The following is a 21,466-nucleotide window of genomic DNA, read 5'->3' on the forward strand; positions in this document are numbered from 1 at the left end:
AAAAGACTAAATAAATTCATATAAAGAACAAAAACGCAAGATTAAAAAAACACGATATAATGATACTATTAATCATGTACTAGTATTTAAAGAGCTGAGATCGTTTAGTTCGATTAATATAAAGGTAAAATATATCTTGAGCAGAAAATGTAGCCAAATATATGGTTCATGTTTTCAAACATTTTGTAGTAGTTTTTCGTAAATTGTTTTGTTATACAATTAGGCCGCTAGTTTTCTAATTGAATTGTTTTATATATTTTCATGTCGGAACCATAGATAGCAGACCATACGATATGAGTTTTTCTCATTGTTGAACGACTTTTTGGTTAATTTGGTTAAACATATAATAAACAAGCTACATGTTTATATGAGCATGTTGTAGTACTGAATGTTGAATAGTTTTTTTGAAATTTGGACATGACTTTATATAAAAGAAACTACAAATTTATTTATATTAAATTGTATTAGACATTGTTATTGAATAATAAATTAACCAATTTCATGCATAATTGAAATCGTACATTGTCAGAAACATTGGCATTATATACTTATGTTACGTGTGTTGTAATATATAGGTTATCAAATACAATTACTTTGATCTTTACAATTAAACATAAGTAAAGAGTAACCACCATTGATAACAATTCAACTGTTACTCTGCATTCAAACTATTTATTTTCCGACAGAGTAATTACAGTGATAACTTGCATCAAGTCCATTGATCTGACAAAGACAACGGTCAAATATCAGCCCATTGTACGATGCAGTCATGTATTCATTATGGTTTCTGCAGTTACCATATGCATCCTTACATTCTGAAATACAAATGTAGTAAAGATTACCTTTAAGATATAAATGCTTTCAGTACTGAATCTTTTAAAACAAGAAATGTTTTTTTTCTAAATCCTGAACATAACATATAAGGTGACTATGCTTACTTTCTTGCCACTTGCAGAACATCTTAGGTTGCTTAACATGGCACATGAGATCACCCCGACTTTTGGAGGGGTTCGTTTTGCTAAGTGTTTAGTTTTCTATTTTGTGTTTTATGTACTGTTATGTATCTGTTGTCTTGTCATGACATTGACAGTTGGTTTTTGACTTGTATACAAATCTGTATGAGGTCTTTCGCTTCTCTTTCAAATGTTCTATATATATCTTTGTCTGTATGATAATAATTATGATTAATTAGCATATATACAAAACACGCGTGCATCAACTCTGTGTGTGGTTAATAGGCTACATGTCTGTCCCTATCCAACATTGATACGCTCGTTTTCAATCTGTAGTTTAGTGGTTGTCATATTTTTTGTTTTATTTATTGAGCTGTCATTAAGTAGGCTACTGTATATTTTTGAAATATTTTATATGTATTCTATATCTGACATTACACACTCACACAACATCTTCCTATATCTAATTACAGTATGGATTTTGCCTATTGCTGAAGGTAATACGGTTACTATGTACCTATAAGTGCTTTACTTTGCTTTATTGTAATTATTTTGTTAGTGTTCTCATTAGGAATTATACCACATCTCTTTAATATATTTTAACGAGAAAGAACATTCAAATTTGCTCACTTCTGCTAACAGCCTTTGCCATCGTCCAATAGTTGCCAATTCGTTGACATTCGTACGTATTGCAGTCATCTTCCCATCTTGAACCTTGGTTATGACACACACCGTTCACTTTGCATCCCTTACATTGTATAGGCACTGGTACAACGTTAGAATTACCTAAAAGTGAAATGAAAAAAATGACATAGTTGTAGTTTTACTTTGGTTTATTTGGTGCCTCATATGAAAGTGCTAAAATTAAACACACTAAAATAAAGCAAACACTAGATATTGAAAAGCCGAAACGAGGACCTGTACGACGATATCGCAATGTTAATTGTTCGGGGAAATATCTTATGTTATCATGTCTTATATATATTTTCTATAATTCTATGCATAGCCAAATTTAGTCTAAATAATTATGACGTCTTGAAAGGCTATTATATTTTTTTTTCTTTGACGCCTTACTTCGACGTCATAACGTCAAACTCATATTTTCAGTTGGACTTTGAGAGGGAATTTACTGCTTTATTAAAACGTTTAGCTGATTTCTCCTCAAGATGCTTCATTTTAGGAGTATAAAATATATTTTTGAACCAAACTTAGTACATTTTGACGGACCTGAATTTCCGGATAATGTAAAACGAAGGTTCCGGAAATTTGGGTCTGTCAAATTTACCGATTTTGGTGTAAAAATTATTTTATAATCTCCTAAAAAGAAATCAGATAAACGTTTTAAAAAATGCAGTCGACATGTTCCCACCTCGGATGGAATTGTTACTTGTATCATTATTTCTGTAGGGATTAATTAGAAATATTTTGCACGAACAAACACATAAAAGGTAAGAATTTTTATACATGCAATATTTTTAGCTTTCTAGAAAATTTAATGGCTAAATTGGGTCTCAAAGTTGAGAGCAAAATATGCTCTCAAAGTCCAACCGAAAATGGCGGCTTCAGCATTATGACGTCGAAGTAAGGCGTCAAAGAAAATTATAATAGCCTTTCAAGACGTAGTATTTATTTGGACTAAGCCAAATCTGGAAATAAATATCGGGTATAATCTGATAACAACACTTTATATATTTTATTGAATAGTCAATTTTCTAAAATTGTTAAGAAAACACAATATGAATTTGTATTCATATATGTCATTAATATGACCGGCAATTGCTGATAAGACACCGTTATTGGTAATTAGAGATAGAGATATTAATTAAAATTTATTACATATGAATTTTGTAAAAAAAAATAATAATCTATTTAAAATCATTTTTCTTAACGCGTTCAATCCCCGAGATACCGAATTATTTGCAATTGCATTCGTATCAAATTCCTTCATTTATTTATCTTAGTTGTGTTTCTGGTTTGTCATGTTTGTGTAGGACATTGATATTTTGTTAATATTTATAATCGGGTAAATGAGGGCAAAGACGAATGAGATCGCACACATGTGTTGTTCCAAAATTAAACACATTAATTGGGCGAAGCACCAAAATTACACACACCAAAATAAAACACACGTCTTTTGAGTGAAAACCCCAAAATATCCCGACGTCAAAATTTCTAAATTTACGGTATTCTTTGAACTTCTTTTTTTTCATATTATAACCCGAAAACATAAACCAGTGTAAGTTGACAAAGAACAGAAGGCATGTAAAAAGTTTTATTCAGTAAAAGGTAAAAAATAAAGAGTCAAACAGACTCGTCTTACAAGTAGTTTTTCATCAAACTCAGGAATCTGAATAAGAAATTACAAATAGGGCATCCATTTACAATGCTGTGCTGCATTAACACTGTTATCAAGTTACTATCATGTTTTGTTTGTAAGAATTTCGTATGATACCTACAGAAAGTCTCCTTCACAGTATTCATATATGAATATATAGAACAAATGAAATAAAATGTGATGAAATGGCTAAGTTGTCACAATTCTTTAGATATTCACTCAGTCTGTACGTTGATTATTGCAGCTTATAGTGTCGGTTAAATAAAGGCAACAGTAGTATACCGCTGTTCAAAACTCATAAATCCATGGACAAAAAACAAAATCGGGGTAACAAACCAAAACCGAGCGAAACGCATTAAATATAAGAGGAGAACAACGACACAACATCGAAACGCAACACACACAGAAACAGACCAATCATCAGACAAAACACCACGAGAATAACAAATGTAACATGAAAACCAAATACATGAATTTGGGATAGACAAGTACCGTGCCACGTCTTATCTCAATATCTCAAATTAAGCACGAATTCATTTACTTAAATTGACTTTGATCTTTATCTCTGAATACTTATATTTAAATACTGTAATGCCACGTGTTATTTGATATTCAGTTGAACATATATCAGTTTATCAGAAAACGGGAGCGATGAGCGATCGGTTTTGAATTCGATTGACAGGGTTAGTAGGCGTGAATTATTTCAATACGCAGATAGACTTGGTATTGCGTGCCTTTGTAAAACAATATTGTATTGAGAAAATATCTGAAAGGTTTAACAGATGAAAAAAATGATGATGAACGATTGAAATAAATCTATATGAAAAAAAAATAAAAAAAAGTCTATATGAAACAGTTAAAGCTAACACGTTGTTATTGTTGCCATTTGTTTTGTATAGACCAATGGTGGTAGGTTCTTACAAATGAATAATGTATCCGTTTGATAGGTCACTAGTCGAAATAACACATGTTAAGATAGTCAGAAAGATAAATTCATTACACAGTATGCTAATACTTTGCTTTCATCCCGTGCGAATTTTTCAGATAATGTATACATCGGTTTAGGTCACTAACACACCATGTAACTAATCAATTGGAAAAGAAACTAGGCCATAATAAATAATAGGTTTGTTTGCCCAAACGCTACCTACCCAGAAAAAAGCTGCCTACTCAAATTCTTTTATTGTCCTGATTTGAAGAAGTTTGTTTTTAATCAAATAGGCATGAAGACTGATAAACATCTGATACTTCAATTTCTTTTTTTGAAAAAAAAAAAAGAAAATGCCTACCTACCTACCCACTGTCTCAACCTTTGGGTAGGGTTTGGGCAAACCAAAATATTTTTAAGTGTGGCCAAACATATTTTTTTGTTGTCATATTATCATTATCAAGTATCATGCTTGTGATTACAAGAAATGAATACAGACCTGTGCATTGATACCTGGTGGTTATCCCCGTGACTGTACACAAACAATTTTTATACAGTTGGTCCAAATGATAGTATGGCATTCTTTCACCATTATGCCTACATTGACCATATGCGTCCTTACAAGCTGTAACAAGGTAATAAGTGAATTTCTAAATTATTTATATAAATAAATGTAGTGTGATTATCATCAAGTTTATTACAAATAGAGACAACAGTAGTTTGCCGGTGTTCACAAGTCAAAAGTTCGATTTAGAGAAAAAGAAATCATTGATACAAACTAAAATGAAACAATTCACAGAAACATATCTCTTACTTTTTTGTTTGTTGTCCTTGAGACTCTTGACTTTATTATGCTCGATGTATTATTTATATCCGAAGTCAGAGTTACAAAACAAACTTAATATTCATTAAAATTAATACAGTCATTATAATTAACGGAAACGTACATTTTTTACCAGACACGTCTATTTTGTTCGTTGTTCTCCCAAGGCACTGGTCAGAGTTAAATGTTTACCTTATACCATAAGGTATTGATTTTGCTAATTGCGTAAAACTGAATTATTTCCATCTTTGTCCGCAAGGTCTCAATTTAAACAAGAAGTCTTTATCTATATAGAAAATAACCACCCCAATTTCCCTTTAGTCTTTGTACAACCAAGTTCACAAATAAACGGAGCATATGTCTGTCATAATTTTCGAAAGGTTGCTATAATTGACGGTTTAAGTTAGTAATCACAGGGTTCTTTATTAGAAAAAAATGTATTTGTCCGATGCTTTGTGTCATTTTTGATAATTAAATATTTTGAACCCAGGTTAAACTATTTTCTTTGATGATAATGCATGTTCATTGCCATTTCCTTTGGCGATAACAAACCGTCATCACAAAAATATAAATAAGATTTGACATGCAGTTATGCGCTAATTTGACAGGAACCCAACCACTTAAATAAATTGATATATAAACCATTACACTGATACAGGCGAACACGATTGTTGTTAAGAAGATATTTATATATATGATCTGTCATTTCAACATTACCGTCCATTACATTTAAATGATTGATTTATGTAACAATACCTGCAGCGACAACATTTGCTATCCAGGAATTTCCATCTCTTTGACATTCTACATACTCCATCAGGTTCGCAGTCACATCTTTTTTTATTTGGTTCATTTGATCCTTTTATTAAAACAAAAATAAGTGAAAAGTTCTATACATATTATTGTCTTCAATGTATAGATAAAAGGGCGAAAACATGAAACAAACAAACATTAAAAGTTATTCTTATTATTATTTCCAGCACTTGATGAGTACACATTTGGAATTACTGACAAAACTGCGATGTTACGATCCATGAGTCGGTTCCAAGTAGCATGTTTTCCAATTCATACGTTGGGCGTTTCTATTCTATTATACGGTTTGAATGCATATCATTTTATTTGTACAGAGAAGCAACAGAAAACTCAAAATGTGACGCAATGATTGACGAAAGATGTTTTGTCAATCAATTTTGGATCTTTAACGTTATTCAAATAACAAGTAGGTACATATTCCTTACAATAACTTATAACTATGCAACATGTTCAATTTATATGCAAAGTCAGACTTTCGAAATGTAAGTTTTTATATCATTGTATATTATACATAATTATCTATTTCTTTCTTTTTAGTTTCGCTTTATCTCATTTTAAGCACGAATTATTTGATATGGATTTTTTTAAAATCAATCTAATATCACCACAAAAAAAACCCAACAAAAACAGATGGATGGTTTGTCGGAGTAGCTTAAACAATTTCATGATATCAAGTTGTTGTGGAAACTCCCCGCAATTTTTTTTTAAATATACAAGACATATTGGTTTCAAAGTGTAAAAGATGTATTTTTTAGGCTAACAATTATATTATGTCCAATTTTCATAAATTTCCGAAAATCACAAGAAACGCAGATACTATTAGGCGTATTAAAAACTTTCATATATGAAACATACTAAATGTACAAATATTCGTTTGTCAGAAGCTATTGTATACACACAAGTTTACAAGAAGCAATCATATAATGCTCTCCCCAATATTAACCTTAATGTTTACCAATTCTTACCTTCACACAGAACATAATCCCATGAACTCTGACCAACACGACATGTACATGACTCTCCATAACCACCCATATTGACGATCATTTTATCTCCATGATTAACACACTTGCCATAACCATCTTTACATTCTACAAGATTAAAAATTCAGTCATTCATTGTGCTTATGACGATGAATAACAAAGTTTTTGAAACAGTAGCACGTATGATGGTAAACCACACGTTTGTTTGCGTGGAGTCATTCATAGGTAGCAGCTTGAAATATGTGCATGTACTGGGCAAAGTAATATTTTCTGTGGAACATACATTTGTAACTAAAAGTGAGCTCGCAATTGTGCGCGTTTATATGAAACGATACGACCAGATAGTCTGTGTTTGGTTAAATTGTCACATACAATTGTCGTAGAAGTTAAAATGGCTTGATATCTAATTCATTCTTCCCCTAATTACTAATTATAATGTATTTCGCTAGCATTAGATATATTTCCAAGCACTATACGTGCCTTGACCTATAATGGTTTACATATTATAAATTGTTACCTGGATAGAAATGTCTCATTGGCACTTATACCACATCATCCTATATCATTTTACAGGAAATAAGAAATCTAAAGACATTCACAAAAAATGTACCATAGTATGTACGTTTGTTTTATAATTGTAACATTACACTCATATTTGCTCTTGTCAAATTGTATATCTTTGTGATAAATATCATTCATTTACTTATTTGATATGTACATTAGAATATTCATCTCCAAACAATATAAAACAAATCACCAATATTGGTGCAGTGAATCAATATTACATAGTTGACAAATATCAGAAAAACAGTTTTCGATGAAAGTTTGTTTTCAGAAGAACGTTTTTCTTTTGTGTGCCATTGTAATCTGCATTTGTTTTAAATGTTAAATAAACTATTTTAGCGAGAGAAATTTATGTATTACTGAAAAATTATTACACCAGGGTTTTCGATATCACAAACTGGTCAAAACATTTACTAAATTTTATCACCGGTATAAGGAAATAATTCGTAAATATAACTCAACATGCAGACATCTTATACGTTCAGGTATTTCACATCCAAAATTTTATGGAAATATTCTTTATAAAGCACAAAAATGTCAGTATTCTCCTCAGAAACTAACAAAACCTTTAAATAGACTTATTAAAAGGGGATATAGTTACGATACTGTTGTCAGGTCATTAAAGATTGCATATTTTGGCTTTAACATTGATTCACTGATAGGGTCTTTGCATCGGAACTAAACACATTTATTTCTAAAAAAACAGTTGTTGGCATGACACGGGTTATGTTCTTCTCATATATTTTATGATAGTATGATACTAAACCCCTAACGGGAGGGATTGTACCTGATATTCATATGATGAAGACATAATCTTTCAATCAGTTTAATTGAGGTCTGGAGCTGGCATGTCAGTTAACTGCTAGTAGTCTGTTGTTATTTATGTATTATTGTCATTTTATTTATTTTCTTTTGTTACATCTTTTGACATCAGACTCGGACTTCTCTTGAACTGAATTTTAATGTGCGTATTGTTATTCTTTTACTTTTCTACATTGGCTAGAGGTATAGGGGGAGGGTTGAGATCTCATAAACATGTTTAACCCCGCCGCAATTTTGCGCCTGTCCCAAGTCAGGAGCCTCTGGCCTTTGTTAGTCTTGTATGATTTTAAATTTTAGTTTCTTGTGTATAATTCGGAGTTTAGTATGACGTCCATTATCACTGTACTATTATGCATATTTTAGGGGCCAGCTGAAGGACACCTACGGGTGCGGGAATTCTCGCTACATTGAAGACCCATTGGTTGCCTTCGGCTGTTGTTTGCTCTATGGTCGGGTGGTTGTCGCTTTGACATATTCACCATTTCCTTTCTCAATTTTATTACTTACTAACGCCCTGTGTCTGTATTACATCACCAGCACCTACACATCTCTTGGTAATGCAGTTGGATTCCCAAGTTTCCCCATATCCATGACACCGTCCGTTATCATAACAACCTGACCTGCAATTGTTCGTGTAACCTGCAGATGTAAATATGGGGTCTTCATTTAAACTATTCAACGGTTTTAGAAAAAAGGTATGCATCAGATCAGATAGCAACCACAAATATACATGAAACAGAAGACACAAATTGTTCTTTTCTTTTTGCAAAAGGGTATGTGGGATATATAAACATGTAATAGAACCCATCGATCACAAATTACCAAAAAAATCGTCTAGAGTCAACATACAGTTTTCAAATATAAACAATAGGCAAAGCTCAAAATTTCTCCCTTTGTCTACGAATGAAAAGATGGGTACAAATAAAACAAACATAAACACACCACTATACAAATAACAAAATCATTCAGCTACAGTACGGCATAAGACTCTATCTGACTTTACATTTACCTATTTTTATGAACATATTACTTACCATCCTCATGCATATTGGGTAAAGGTTCGAATTAAAAAACAAATGAACTATTTTCTGATCAAGTTAAGCCTTTATTAATTACAACGAGTTCTTAATTTAGCTAATTAGCACACATATTGCCGTCAAGAATCTCGCAGTTTAATAGTTACCTTGTGTTACAGTTAGTACAGTAAGCAAAAGTAGGCAACCACATGAATATTCAAACATCTGAAAAATAATTAAGTTATATTAATTCATAAATATGAATCGTCTTCAAATCCAAAGGATTAGTTAGCGTACATTTTAAACAATCCTTTTATTACCAATGTAAGGTTTTCATCATACTATAATATTGGTCTTACCTTATCTGTATTTTTGCTCTATTTTTAGCGAAAGCAATGATGTACAAGCTCACTGAGGTGAAATCAGGTTATATATGTTTATGATATCGTTGTAACTTTATACTTGATAGCTGTAATATCTTTTAATCTCGAATTATAAATTATTAAATATTTCTCCAAATTAAGTCATTATATTATTATTCTATACATTATTACCTTAAATGTCGCCATTATTGTTATTATAAATAATCAAGTTCTACGTTTTTTATAAGTATCATCAAAAATATTTAATAATTCCAGGGATATATTATTATATATATAACGGAAATAACAGTCATTTAGGTGTATTATCATAGTTTAATATCTTGAAACTGCCCATTGAAAGGATATTTAACTACTTGACATTTTAGAAATGGCATGGATCGTACGGTGGAGAAGTGTAATATTTCCTATGTATACAATACTCATCATACTATGACATGATGTTCAAACATCTGCAAAATACTATACCAGTAAAACCAACCAGGTCATACAAAGTAGGTTTATATTCATTATGTTATGTATTTGAGGATGCACATTCAGATCTGATGTTGTCTATTATAACTTTGGTCCTAACAATGGGGTTAATTCATTAGAAAACGACACACAGCCTATGGACAAAACAAAACTTGATGGCAGAATTTTTATATTTGAAGTCTTTTTGGAATACGAATAATTCAACTACAAAAATAACAAAATGACATAATGATCTGCAAAAAAGATCATTGCCAAGAACAGCCTCATATTTTTTTCTTATAATTAAACGCATTTGTGCATACATATTATTTTTAAATTTTTTGATTTTAAATTTTAGTTCATTTATATATTTCGGAATTAGTATGACGTCTTTATAGCTATTATCAGTAACTAGAACACATTTGTGTTTATGGGCCAACTGAAGCACACCTTCGGGTACCGGATTTTCTAGCTGTATTGAAGACCGAATGTTGGCCTTTGGCTGTTTTCTGTTATTTAGTCGGGTTGTTTTCTCTTTGACAAATTCACCATTTCTCATTTCAATTTCATATATGACTGAGTTCTATATTATCCTATATAATACGTTTCAAAGTGTCATCGTGATTTAACGCGTTCCTTCTGAAAAACACAAGGATTTGACATGGGATGACAAGTTATTCAATATAGAAAAGGGTTGTCCAGTAGCAGTCATTCAAATAAAACAACATTCAAATACCGTCAACAAAGAAAACAATAATTTTCTGTTATAGAGTATTATTACGCAAGTCATCCAGAAAATGTGTTTTCAGTGTTGTGCAACAGCTCACTGATAGCAGTATGCAACCACGTCTTGACATTGCCTTATTATATAGCTCTGATAGATCATCAGGAATAAATATGTTTGTTATTATTTTTACTTTTTTAGGTGTAATATTTTGGTATTTCCTGTTATACTTGTAAAGTATTTGTTATTCATTTTGACTTTTTATGTACAGAAAGCGGAGACAGAATTATTGCCACATTGTATTGAATTTTAACTGTCCGTTTTAGTCCTTTGTTGATTTTATTGATGTTGTTGTGCATGCTAGTTGCCTTTTACATCTCACATGTATATACATTTATGCGATTCTAAACCACAGAAACAATACTGATATATTGTACTTCTTTTCGTATACCGGTATTTTAAGACAAAATACTTTTGACCATCAATCTAAACTATTAATTGAATTGAGGTTAATATTCGAAGGACAGCAATACCAATAACCCATCACACAGTTATTTTTATTATGTAGTCACTAACACATGCGTCATTTGAACTTGTGAAAAACGGCGATATACAAACAGTGAGTAATGAAAGGGCTTCTACTTATGTCGGACAAACATTTTCAGAATAATGTTATTGTCAATGTCACAACTGGTAATACTACATAAATAAGTACACATACCTTTGTACAAGCGTTAGGTCACATTCTCAGTGGCAACATATGACAATCAAGCTTTACGTATTGGTTAATAGACCATTTTTCCTATAACCCACTTTTGACTCCGGTTTTACACTTATTCGACAGGTTACCTACATCTCGTTTGTTGATGTGTTAAATATTTGTTTTGTAATTTCTGACATAAATTATGTCGTTAGTTTCCTCGTTTGAATTGTTTTACATTTGTCATTCGGGGCCTTTTATAGCTGACTATGCGGTATGGGATTTGCTCATTGTTGAATGCCGTTTTGTGACTTACAGTTGTTAATTTCTGTGTAATTTTGTCTCTTGTGGATAGTTGTCTCATTGGCAATCAAACAACATCTTTTTTATCTATTCGGGAATAGATTACTTTTGGTACTTAGCAGACCGATGACATAGATATCAACCAAAAAACCGTCTTGCAAATCAATTAAAAAAACAACATTAACGACCTCGATCAAATCTGTAGCATGCAAGTCATCAAATTAAATTAAATGTGACAATAGAAAACGCTATAATATACAGCGTCTTGGTCTGTATAAAACACATTATGTCAGAAGGTAAATAGAATGTAACAAACGGTAAAATAAGACAGCGACAGTCATTACAATATATTTGAAACATCTTTTTTTTTCTTATCATGAATAAACTGCAATTCTGCCTTTTCCATTAATCATAAAATTATCATTGATGTTAAACAGAGGCATTCTATTTTAACATTTGCTTCATTGATAACGAAAATGATACTCAAACAGTAAATACAAACTGACCTATCAATTGCTCTTTATACAAAATTGGTATTATAACAGAAGTGTACACATTGATTCAAAAGAGTATATTTCAAATTGTATCACAAATAATTATTGCAAAGTGTATACAAGTATATTTATATCTTTTATCATGTTTGGTAGTGTTCGACATGTCCTTGTAGTCTTCTAAGACACGTTGACATTTCCGGTTTGTTGTGCGCAGTTTATATTGATTCCAAAGCCGGTCACTTTACAGAGACAGTGATGAAACAATTCCCCATGGTTTAACATGCTCATATACTCATTATTATGTCTACAATGACCATAGGCATCTTTACATTCTGAAAAAGAAATAAAATGTTTACATATCAAAATGTAATTCTGTGGTTGGAGTCATAAAACTTTGCTCAATGCTGGGAGCACAAACATCATGCTCGAAACATGATATTTAGCATTTTGATAGGTTGATTTTCGAGTATGAGTACACAAAACTGACTCGAATGTTTTATGACTTCAAGGCCAGGATTTAAATAATAAATGACTAACTGAAAATTTCTTTGAGATGGTAGTGAAACAGAGTATCATTTTAAAAACCTACAAAACAAAAAGATCATTGCTGAGGATGTCAGAAATGAATATAGATCTTATTTATTCTCTGTTGTAATATTGTCAAGCCATTTTCTATTTGGGAACTATTGAAATCAGAGGTTGCGTAATGCTAACGTGGAAGGGAGATATACATGTAACCAAAAATGCAAAATTGGGATAATTTATAATTTGTTTAACAAAAATATGTTATTATTATTTTTTGCAAGGAAGTTCGCATTTCTACAATCAGTATTTCTACTGATATGATAAGGAATTCAAGCAAAGATGAATGCTGTTTTTCGTAGAAACATGATTCATGTTTCGCGTAGACAATTCATAATATGTCCTGTACCTAGTTTTACAAACGCCGCCTTCCAAGTGTTGCCTTGACCACGCTGACATTCATACGTAATACAATCCTTTTCCCATCTATCACCAAATGATCTGCAAGTTCCACTTACAGTACAGTCACAGTCAACAGTAAGCGGATTGTAAGACTATACAAGAAAAAAGGCCCATTAAATCTATTTATCTTAGACTTGAGTGCAAAAATCTATCAGGAAATATCCAAATTTGGGATTATTTTATCAATGATAATAAACATAATAATTTAATCTAGTACCTTTAGATACAAATAATCATAAGAATTTCCATTTTTTTATGCACATACCCGTATGCGTCATAAATGGAACATTAACTGATTATTGTTTTAAATAAATATGCGTTATTTATAGGTACAAGACATCTAGAAGTCGACATAGGTTTATAAAAAGAAAAAAAAAATCTTAGAGATCGACAACTTACCATTTAAGTGCAAGTTACGGTTGGCTTCAGATGAATTTACCTATTTATTTTTGGTATTTTTTGCATATACCTCTTTAACGGTTTCGGTACTTATACATCTTCGGATTTTCAAATGTTTGACTTTGAGCGTTCCTGATGAAGGTTAATCGCTTTGTTCGCAAGAAATTATAACACCTGTTGATTTCATTTTTTTTTTACAGTAAACGTATGACAAATAAACATTCAAACGCTGTCGTAGAAAATAAGATGACTATTCAATGTCAGAAAAACAAAACGAGGAAATGGCAAACAACAATACACAAAACACAACCTAAAAACCAACGCAATACGAACCCTACCCAAAAAAATATTTAAGGAATAACAGTACTGTAGTTGAAGAGTTGCCACCGTCAATTGTAGATTTGACGGGCGCAACTGCAGTTTTACTGGCGACGCGTAGCGGAGACAGTAAAACGGAGATTTGCGACCGTCAAATTAAAATTGACGGTGGCAACTCTTCAACTACAGTACTGTTATTCCGATTCGAATGCATTACAAAAAGAAAAAATACGATAAAACTTGAAAATATGTCTAAATTTGACAAATAGAAAAAATGTCATACAAATGAAAACTTACAAATTGGAGGTTATTACGTTACCTGTACGCTTCAAATTCGGATAAAATTACTTTAAATCGGCGAATTCGAGGTAGGTGTTGTTTTATTTTCGCTTATATAGTAGTAATCGCACATTTGTTGATTCAATCAATTCAAAATGGCGTGTCTCTCCTTAGTTACGCCCGGTCAACTGTGGATTTGACGGCAACTTTTATCCAATGAAAAAAATTGTTACATCCAAATTGCATTAGAATTATGGATTTGTTATTAGAGATTTCATGATTTTAATTCAGATTGTAACAGGCTTTTGCTGATTTGATGTGTCTTTATACAATGAAGCATATATTTTGTAAGAGTTAAATCAGTATTATAACAGAAAATAAAAGAGACGAATGCTAGGTTCTCTGAAAATTTTTTAAGGAGCCAAAGTTGCATTAAAAATTTTAGAAAAATCTGTGACAAAGTTCATTTATTGTTATGTAACCGCTAGCCAAGATAACGTTACAAGCCCCAAAAAAATATTCGAATTTAAAGATAGTTATTAGTAATGAAATTAAATGTTGTAATAACATTGCACAAATGAATAAAAACATCTGAAATCAGACAAACATACATTATGCAATAATTTGAGGTAAAAAGGATGATTCTACTGTCAATCCGAAATAAGCAGTGAAAAATCAAGAAGCAAAACAGGTCTGACCATTGTTTCTTTGACAGTGTACATGTCTTTTCACAATTGAAAACATTAAAAAAGTAAGAATTTACAACATTTAAGATACAAATTATAATGATTTGATCTTGAAGGCATATTATAATAATTAAGGATAAGACAATTAGCACCTCAATTAGGTGTTTGGTCTCAACTTTAGACTTTCAAACTGAAGCATAAACAGCATGGTTACTACATAGGTGTCTTTACCAATTTTGGTTTTAATTATTTAAGAAAATAGATTGTATTTCATATATAAAAACGTATTGACCAAAATAAAATATTTCCACCGCGATTTGTGCAACGCGCCAATTTTTTTATTGGTCACTTTCACGCTTAGTTCAAAGCTGAAGGAGACGAGTTTATCGAATTAAATCTCGCAAATTCTTTAAGATCGAGGATAATTATTATGCTGTGGCTTTCCTTTTAAGATTGTTTTTATGTTTCCAAATCAATGAACTTGGTTCTCGGCTTTTGATGAATAGATAAGTTAACAATGCATGTCAAACTTTTCACATAACAAACTTAAAATGTCGGTCCTTTCTTTCAAATAGAAGAATCACTGAACAAAATCGACACGTTATATTGTATTTATAATACATTGTGTCATACTCATTACAATTCTCTCTTTCTGTTTGAATGTGTTTGTATTTTTTTTTCTTTTGCTTTTGCTTTTGTATATTGTATATTGTTTTTCTTTATCTGGATTGTTGGCAACAACGATTTAGCAATTTTGTATGATTTATAAATCAAACTGATAAGTGCGATTATCCATCCCTATATTACTTTTTTATTTATTTAAAGATTTTTGAGACAATTATATATTCGTATGAACTTAGCGAAGTAGAAGGCAATTGGTCGTACAATTTTCATAAGAGACAAATCTAGGTTACACCAAAACATTAGTTGGATACGTACATTTGTATAACTCCGACACGGAAATTGATCGGCTGCCTCGAAGAGGCAAGCATCTCTGGTTTTACATGCATCACTCGCTACACCACATAACACAAATGCATAATCGAGTATATATAATTTTTATGTGTTTCTTACCTTTCTTTTCTTATCTATTCTCTATTGATAATAAGTCATTTGTCGCTGAAACTTGTATATTATATTTCTGACACATTAAAAAAAAAATCTTTTTAACTATGCTAATTTACTTATTTTTGTATTACGCATTTCAAAAAGTAAATATTAAATGAGTGTTTAGTAAAATTGTTCTATTACTCTTTGACACAATATGCGCATAATTTTGCACGTTCATCTAATGTAATTTTCGTAAATGTCCTTCAAATTTAAATTAAGCACTCATTTTCAAAGTAGACAATATAATCTTAATTTTCTAACATTACTTATATTCCTTCTGATAAATGACAGCCATGGTAATTTCATTATTTAATAATAACATGCTCTTTAACATGTTATATTACTGATGTGATGGCTTGTACGATTTTAAAAGCTATTTTTCAAAATGCCAATAGTATTAACACAGGTATACTTTTAAAAAAGGTTTTCCTAATGATCAACTGACATATCCACAGTATGTGTTCATCGTTATAGCATATCATCCTATTGGAAGATTATAATATTGTCACATACGTCCAATAACAAATTATCCTAAGTGAATTACACATCGGTCATATTTCTTGATGTGACCAATGTTTTCTCTAATTTGCCATCCTCTTCTGGATAAAAGATAAAGATACCAGAGTGACAGTCAAACTTGTAGATCGAAAATAAACTGACAACGCTATGGTAAAAAAAAGACAAAAAAGACAAACAAACAAACAAAATTACACAAGACACAAAATAGAAAACTTAAAACTAAGCAATGCGAACCCCATCAAAAACTGGTGGTGATTGCAGGTGCTCCCGAAGGGTAAGCAGATCCTGCTCCACATGTGGCACACGTCGTGTTCCTCAAGTTATCACTAACCCGGTAAATAGTATAATTTGGTAGGTCACATTTGTGAAAATGGAAGGGGATTGTAGTTACGACATAAGGAACATATCTGATATCATATGTGAAACGGTTATTCGAAAAAGGGCCACCACCTCGTGATGACTTCCGTAAAATGTACGAAAGGATGATCTCAACTTCACCACTTTGAACTCTTGATTTTATAGCTTTATTGAGAGCAAAAACCCTCTAGATGCAACATAGAATATTTTGACGAATGTTGCATGCGTATTAAGATTTCGTCCTCAGTCGACCTAGCTGGCCTAACAAGGCAAAACATTAACGATGGTACGATTAATTTGCATTTGAATAATTTTCTATTGGTACTTTATGAACATTATGAATATGTTTGATGATTTCATAACCCCTTTGACAGATGACTGCTTTTTTTCACTACCCTTAAACTGTCTGTTGTACCCTTTCAAAATTTCTACAAACAATGCAGTGTTTTATTATGAAATTGGAAAATATCTTCAAATGCCCTCTAAGAACTTCTGATAAAAATATCCTTGCATTACTACCCTCTTTCATAAGACATTTACTTTATTGTTTTATGGTAACATACATATGTACTATGAGTTGTATAGGTGTAACTTTCATTGTCCTTTCCTTTTTGACAATGCATTTTACGATTTGATGTAACACGTCTCTTATTATGCCACCTCCTTATTGAGTCTTCGGCAGTCCTTTATCTAATGATGTTCTACAATGGGAAATGTTCATACTATAGTATCAGCTCATTTAAACGACGATAGAAGGTTATCTGCAAATTTAATTAGACATCTGTAATGAAAGAAAGTAAATATGCTAGGAGCCGGTTGCTCAGTTGTTATCGTTCTTTGGTGTTGTTCATGAGTGTTTCTCGTTTCTCGTAGATTAGACTTTTGGATGGAAAGTTGTCTCATTGGCACACATACCACATCTTCCTATATTTATAGACTGTTGTTTTTCTCATTTGGATTGTTTTATAGTAGTTATTTTAGGGTCTTTTATAGTTTTCTGTTCGGTGTGAGCGAAGGCTCCGTGTTGAAGGTTCTGTATTATGACTTATCATTGCTAACATGTTACACATTGTGAATTGAATAGAGAGTTGTCTGATTGGCCCGCATACACCATCTTCTCGATTATAGATACGTTAAACAGACTGGAAATGTGGTGTAATGAATAAAACAGTGTATATTCCTTTGACAACTTCTATCGACATTTCAGTAAAGTACGGTCTATTAACAGGTTTTAGGTTCTCCAAAAGGCACTTTTTGCATTCTTTCTATAGTAGATATAAACCAAAAAATGGATGTAGTATGATTGCCAATGAGACAACTCTTCACTAGACACCTTTTGACAGCGTAATTAACAACTATTATGACCTTAAAGAATGAGGATTTTGTACATTTATTCATGTATTTTTACAAATCCCACGTTTTGGTCCAACCCAATAAAGACAGGGCTGCATTCCATTTATAGACAGATATATTAACATGAACTGATACCTTGTTGTTTTAGTTTCTTAAAATAAGCAAGGCGAGTTTGTTTATGTATGCAACGGCAGCTTATTTTCTAAATAAACTTATTTTTATGAACTTTTCCAAACACAATCAATGTTGCAAAGATAGGTTATACCCAAATAAAACGTATTGCTCTTTTGAATTCACTTATTTTGAATAACGATCGACGTTAATTAAACACTTGTAGCAAACTGTTTTAATTTTGGTCTTTTTCTGTACTAATATCGACTTGATTCCAATAAACACGATGAAGTAAAACATACTAGTAACCGAAAATGTCTAGTTAAACTGTTATCATTCATCCTGCAACCCTTCGATAATTATATATTTTTGCGATACACAAGACGTTCCTTTCTCAGACAACTGTTTGTGACGCCTTTATTCTTAATGTAGATGGTTTATTTATATGTTAAAAAAGGCTTTTAGCTTGCTTTTAGTAACAAATGGGATCCATATCTGCTGTGTTGGGAACCTCCCAGTCAAGCATTGTAAAGCTGAGTTCTGTGATTAGTTCTAATGTTATGCTGTTATTTCACAGTTATTGTTACTATTTTAAAGGGTATTTCCAAAATCACATGACTCAGGGGACCTTAAATCAGTATCTCTATATCTGAATACTGTGTATATGACTTACAACATGCATACAATTAACTCTTGCAAATGTTCCATTTCAATGTAGCTACATTCCAGTAGCACCTGCATACGAAGTTTATATCTCCCAGTTGATAGTGTATCCCATCGCTTGTATTTCCTTGATAGAGGGTTGCTGCTCTCCTTCAGTTTTTGTTGGGGTTTGTGTTGGTCAGTTTTTTTGTTTTCTATGTAGTGATTTGTGTTCTTTGTTCGTCTGTTTGTCTTTTACCATTTATTTTTTTTTAGCTATGACGTTGTTTTAGACTAATGGGTATAAATTTTATTCTGGTAGTATTCGCCTCTTTTCTTTAACTCACCAAACAAAAGTTGACAATATGGTGTTTTCGATTTACTATTTGTTTAGTTAATCTCCATCAAGAACACTAGGTGCAAATAATAGTTGATTAATAGAAGAATACATATAATTTTGGGAAGATTGGTAAAAGTTTAGTAAAAAAACTTTATCATAAAATAAAATAAGTTAACATTACAGGATCAAAATGGTGTAAGGGACGTTTTTTTAACTTAAAAATCGGTTGGAAGAATACCGAAGATGGACGAAAGATACAAGAGGGACAGTCAAACTCATAAATCGAAAATGAACTGACAACGCCATGACTTAAAATGAAAAAGACAAACAATAGTACACATGACACAACATATAAAATTGAAGAATAAGTAACACAAACCCCTTCCAAAACTGGGGGTGATCTCAGATTCTCTGATGGCGTCCGTAAAATTTACGAAGGGATGATTTTAACTTTACCATTTGGAACTCGTAGTTTAATAGCTTCCTTGTGAGCAGCAACCCTTATCAAGAAAATCATGATAGGAAATACAAGCACGTGAATATCGTATCAATTGGGAGATATGCACCCCGTATGCAGGTGTTGCTGGAATGTTGCTACTTAAACACGGAAAGTGCACAATTGGAAAGCTCAAATCATCATAAAGTTTAGTTTTCAACCGACCCTCATTGTCAAGTTCTAGATGTAAGTCAAGATAAAAGGCCGACTTAACTGTATCGGTTGTATCCTGTATCTCTAGTTCGCTTGGATAGATGCGTTAAACATAGTCACCAAACTTTGAATTATCTAGTGAGAGAACATCACCTATATAGCGGAAAGTAAAGTTAAATGATATTGCTAACTTCTTATCTTTCTTCTTAAGAAGTTTCTTGTATGAAGTCAGACTCATAATAATAAAGAAACCTTTTGGAAATCATGATTTTATCAACGATAAAACATTTAAAAATGCCTTTACGTATAAGGAAAATGTAATTTTTAAAAGATTAGTCTAACCGAAACTTTTTTTAAAATGTGTGGTCTTTTAAAAGAAAAAGAAAAGGTGAGTCATAGCAATCAAAATTTGAAGTTAAGACTTATTCTGATTTTGATGTTTTTAGCTACGTTCTTATTCATTGTAAATATTTTGTTGCATACCTCTGAACACAAGTTCATGATTCCGCTTTTTAAATTCCCGCATTACTTGAATTGAGATTAACAATAAAGTGAATTTGAAACCGTAATTATTACAATAACAATTAAGTCAGTTCGCTTGTACATAATTTTATATGTCTTATTATTTATAACTGTTGTCATTTTGGTTTTTGTTTTCTTATATTCAACTTTTACAGTACTAGATTTGAATCTTCGTCATATAAGTTTCTAAACTTTGCCAATGAATATTGTTAAAATTAATCTCCAACATATACAGTGTTTTCGGGTCAAATCCTGTCGAAAGATTTGTTTTGTTTCGTCTAGAAAAATAGAAGTTACAGTCTATGCTGATTTGGAAGAAAAAGAATGTATTCTGAACAACTGGTATGTATAGTAGTGTGACCTATTTGTAAAACAGTAAAAACATAGTCTGACATTCATGTAAATATCAGTAAAATTGAATAAATACTTTGTTTAGATTATATTTCATGTCATTTACTTGTTTGTCAGTGTCAAATAATAAACCTCATTATCAAATTTGTTCAGAACCAAAAGGTCGTTTACCTTTTTTCATAGTGTAATACATTTTCGTCCTTCAAAATGTATTGCAACGACAGTACCCAATCATTGTTATAAATTTTAAAAGCATATGCTTTTCAAATTAAAATACGTTTTAAACGATGTAATGAAGGACAAGAAAGGCATTGTGTTATACTAGAAATTGAGTTTTGATTGCTTAAACGGTCATTTTGATGTTGAAAATGTCTGTAGAGTCACGTGTAGTCTTCTTAGTTTTGAGACTAACCCTCTACTGTGTACATTCTTTACTGTCCAGACCTTATGAAGTCAATTCATTACATGTCTTTAGATTTTCAGACATTCCATATCCTGTAAATGTGACGGGATACAAACAGAGGTTGATATGATGAAAGGTGCAAGTTCCGAATA

General features: G+C 31.6%; 1 protein-coding gene and 1 long non-coding RNA gene across 2 annotated transcripts; both read right to left on the reverse strand.

Annotated features, from left to right (window-relative positions):
- Nucleotides 1-444: 444 nt before the first annotated feature.
- Nucleotides 445-9,701, reverse strand: LOC139519125 (uncharacterized). The gene is made up of 8 exons (XM_071310941.1): nucleotides 9,597-9,701; nucleotides 9,405-9,462; nucleotides 8,729-8,860; nucleotides 6,818-6,943; nucleotides 5,796-5,898; nucleotides 4,716-4,841; nucleotides 1,584-1,739; nucleotides 445-815 (listed from the first exon to the last, which is right to left on the reverse strand). Exons 4-8 carry the CDS (start codon nucleotides 6,875-6,877, stop codon nucleotides 673-675), a joined length of 588 nt encoding a protein of 195 aa, XP_071167042.1. The 5' UTR covers nucleotides 6,878-6,943; nucleotides 8,729-8,860; nucleotides 9,405-9,462; nucleotides 9,597-9,701; the 3' UTR covers nucleotides 445-672.
- Nucleotides 9,702-12,408: 2,707 nt separating this feature from the next.
- LOC139519126 (uncharacterized) lies at nucleotides 12,409-13,364 on the reverse strand. Its single transcript, XR_011663522.1, has 2 exons — nucleotides 13,223-13,364; nucleotides 12,409-12,623 (listed from the first exon to the last, which is right to left on the reverse strand). It is a non-coding gene; the product is annotated as an uncharacterized lncRNA (long non-coding RNA).
- Between the last annotated feature and the right edge of the window lie 8,102 nt (nucleotides 13,365-21,466).

Source organism: Mytilus edulis, chromosome 4, assembly GCF_963676685.1.
Source record: "Mytilus edulis chromosome 4, xbMytEdul2.2, whole genome shotgun sequence".
Taxonomy (NCBI): Eukaryota; Metazoa; Mollusca; class Bivalvia; order Mytilida; family Mytilidae; genus Mytilus; species Mytilus edulis.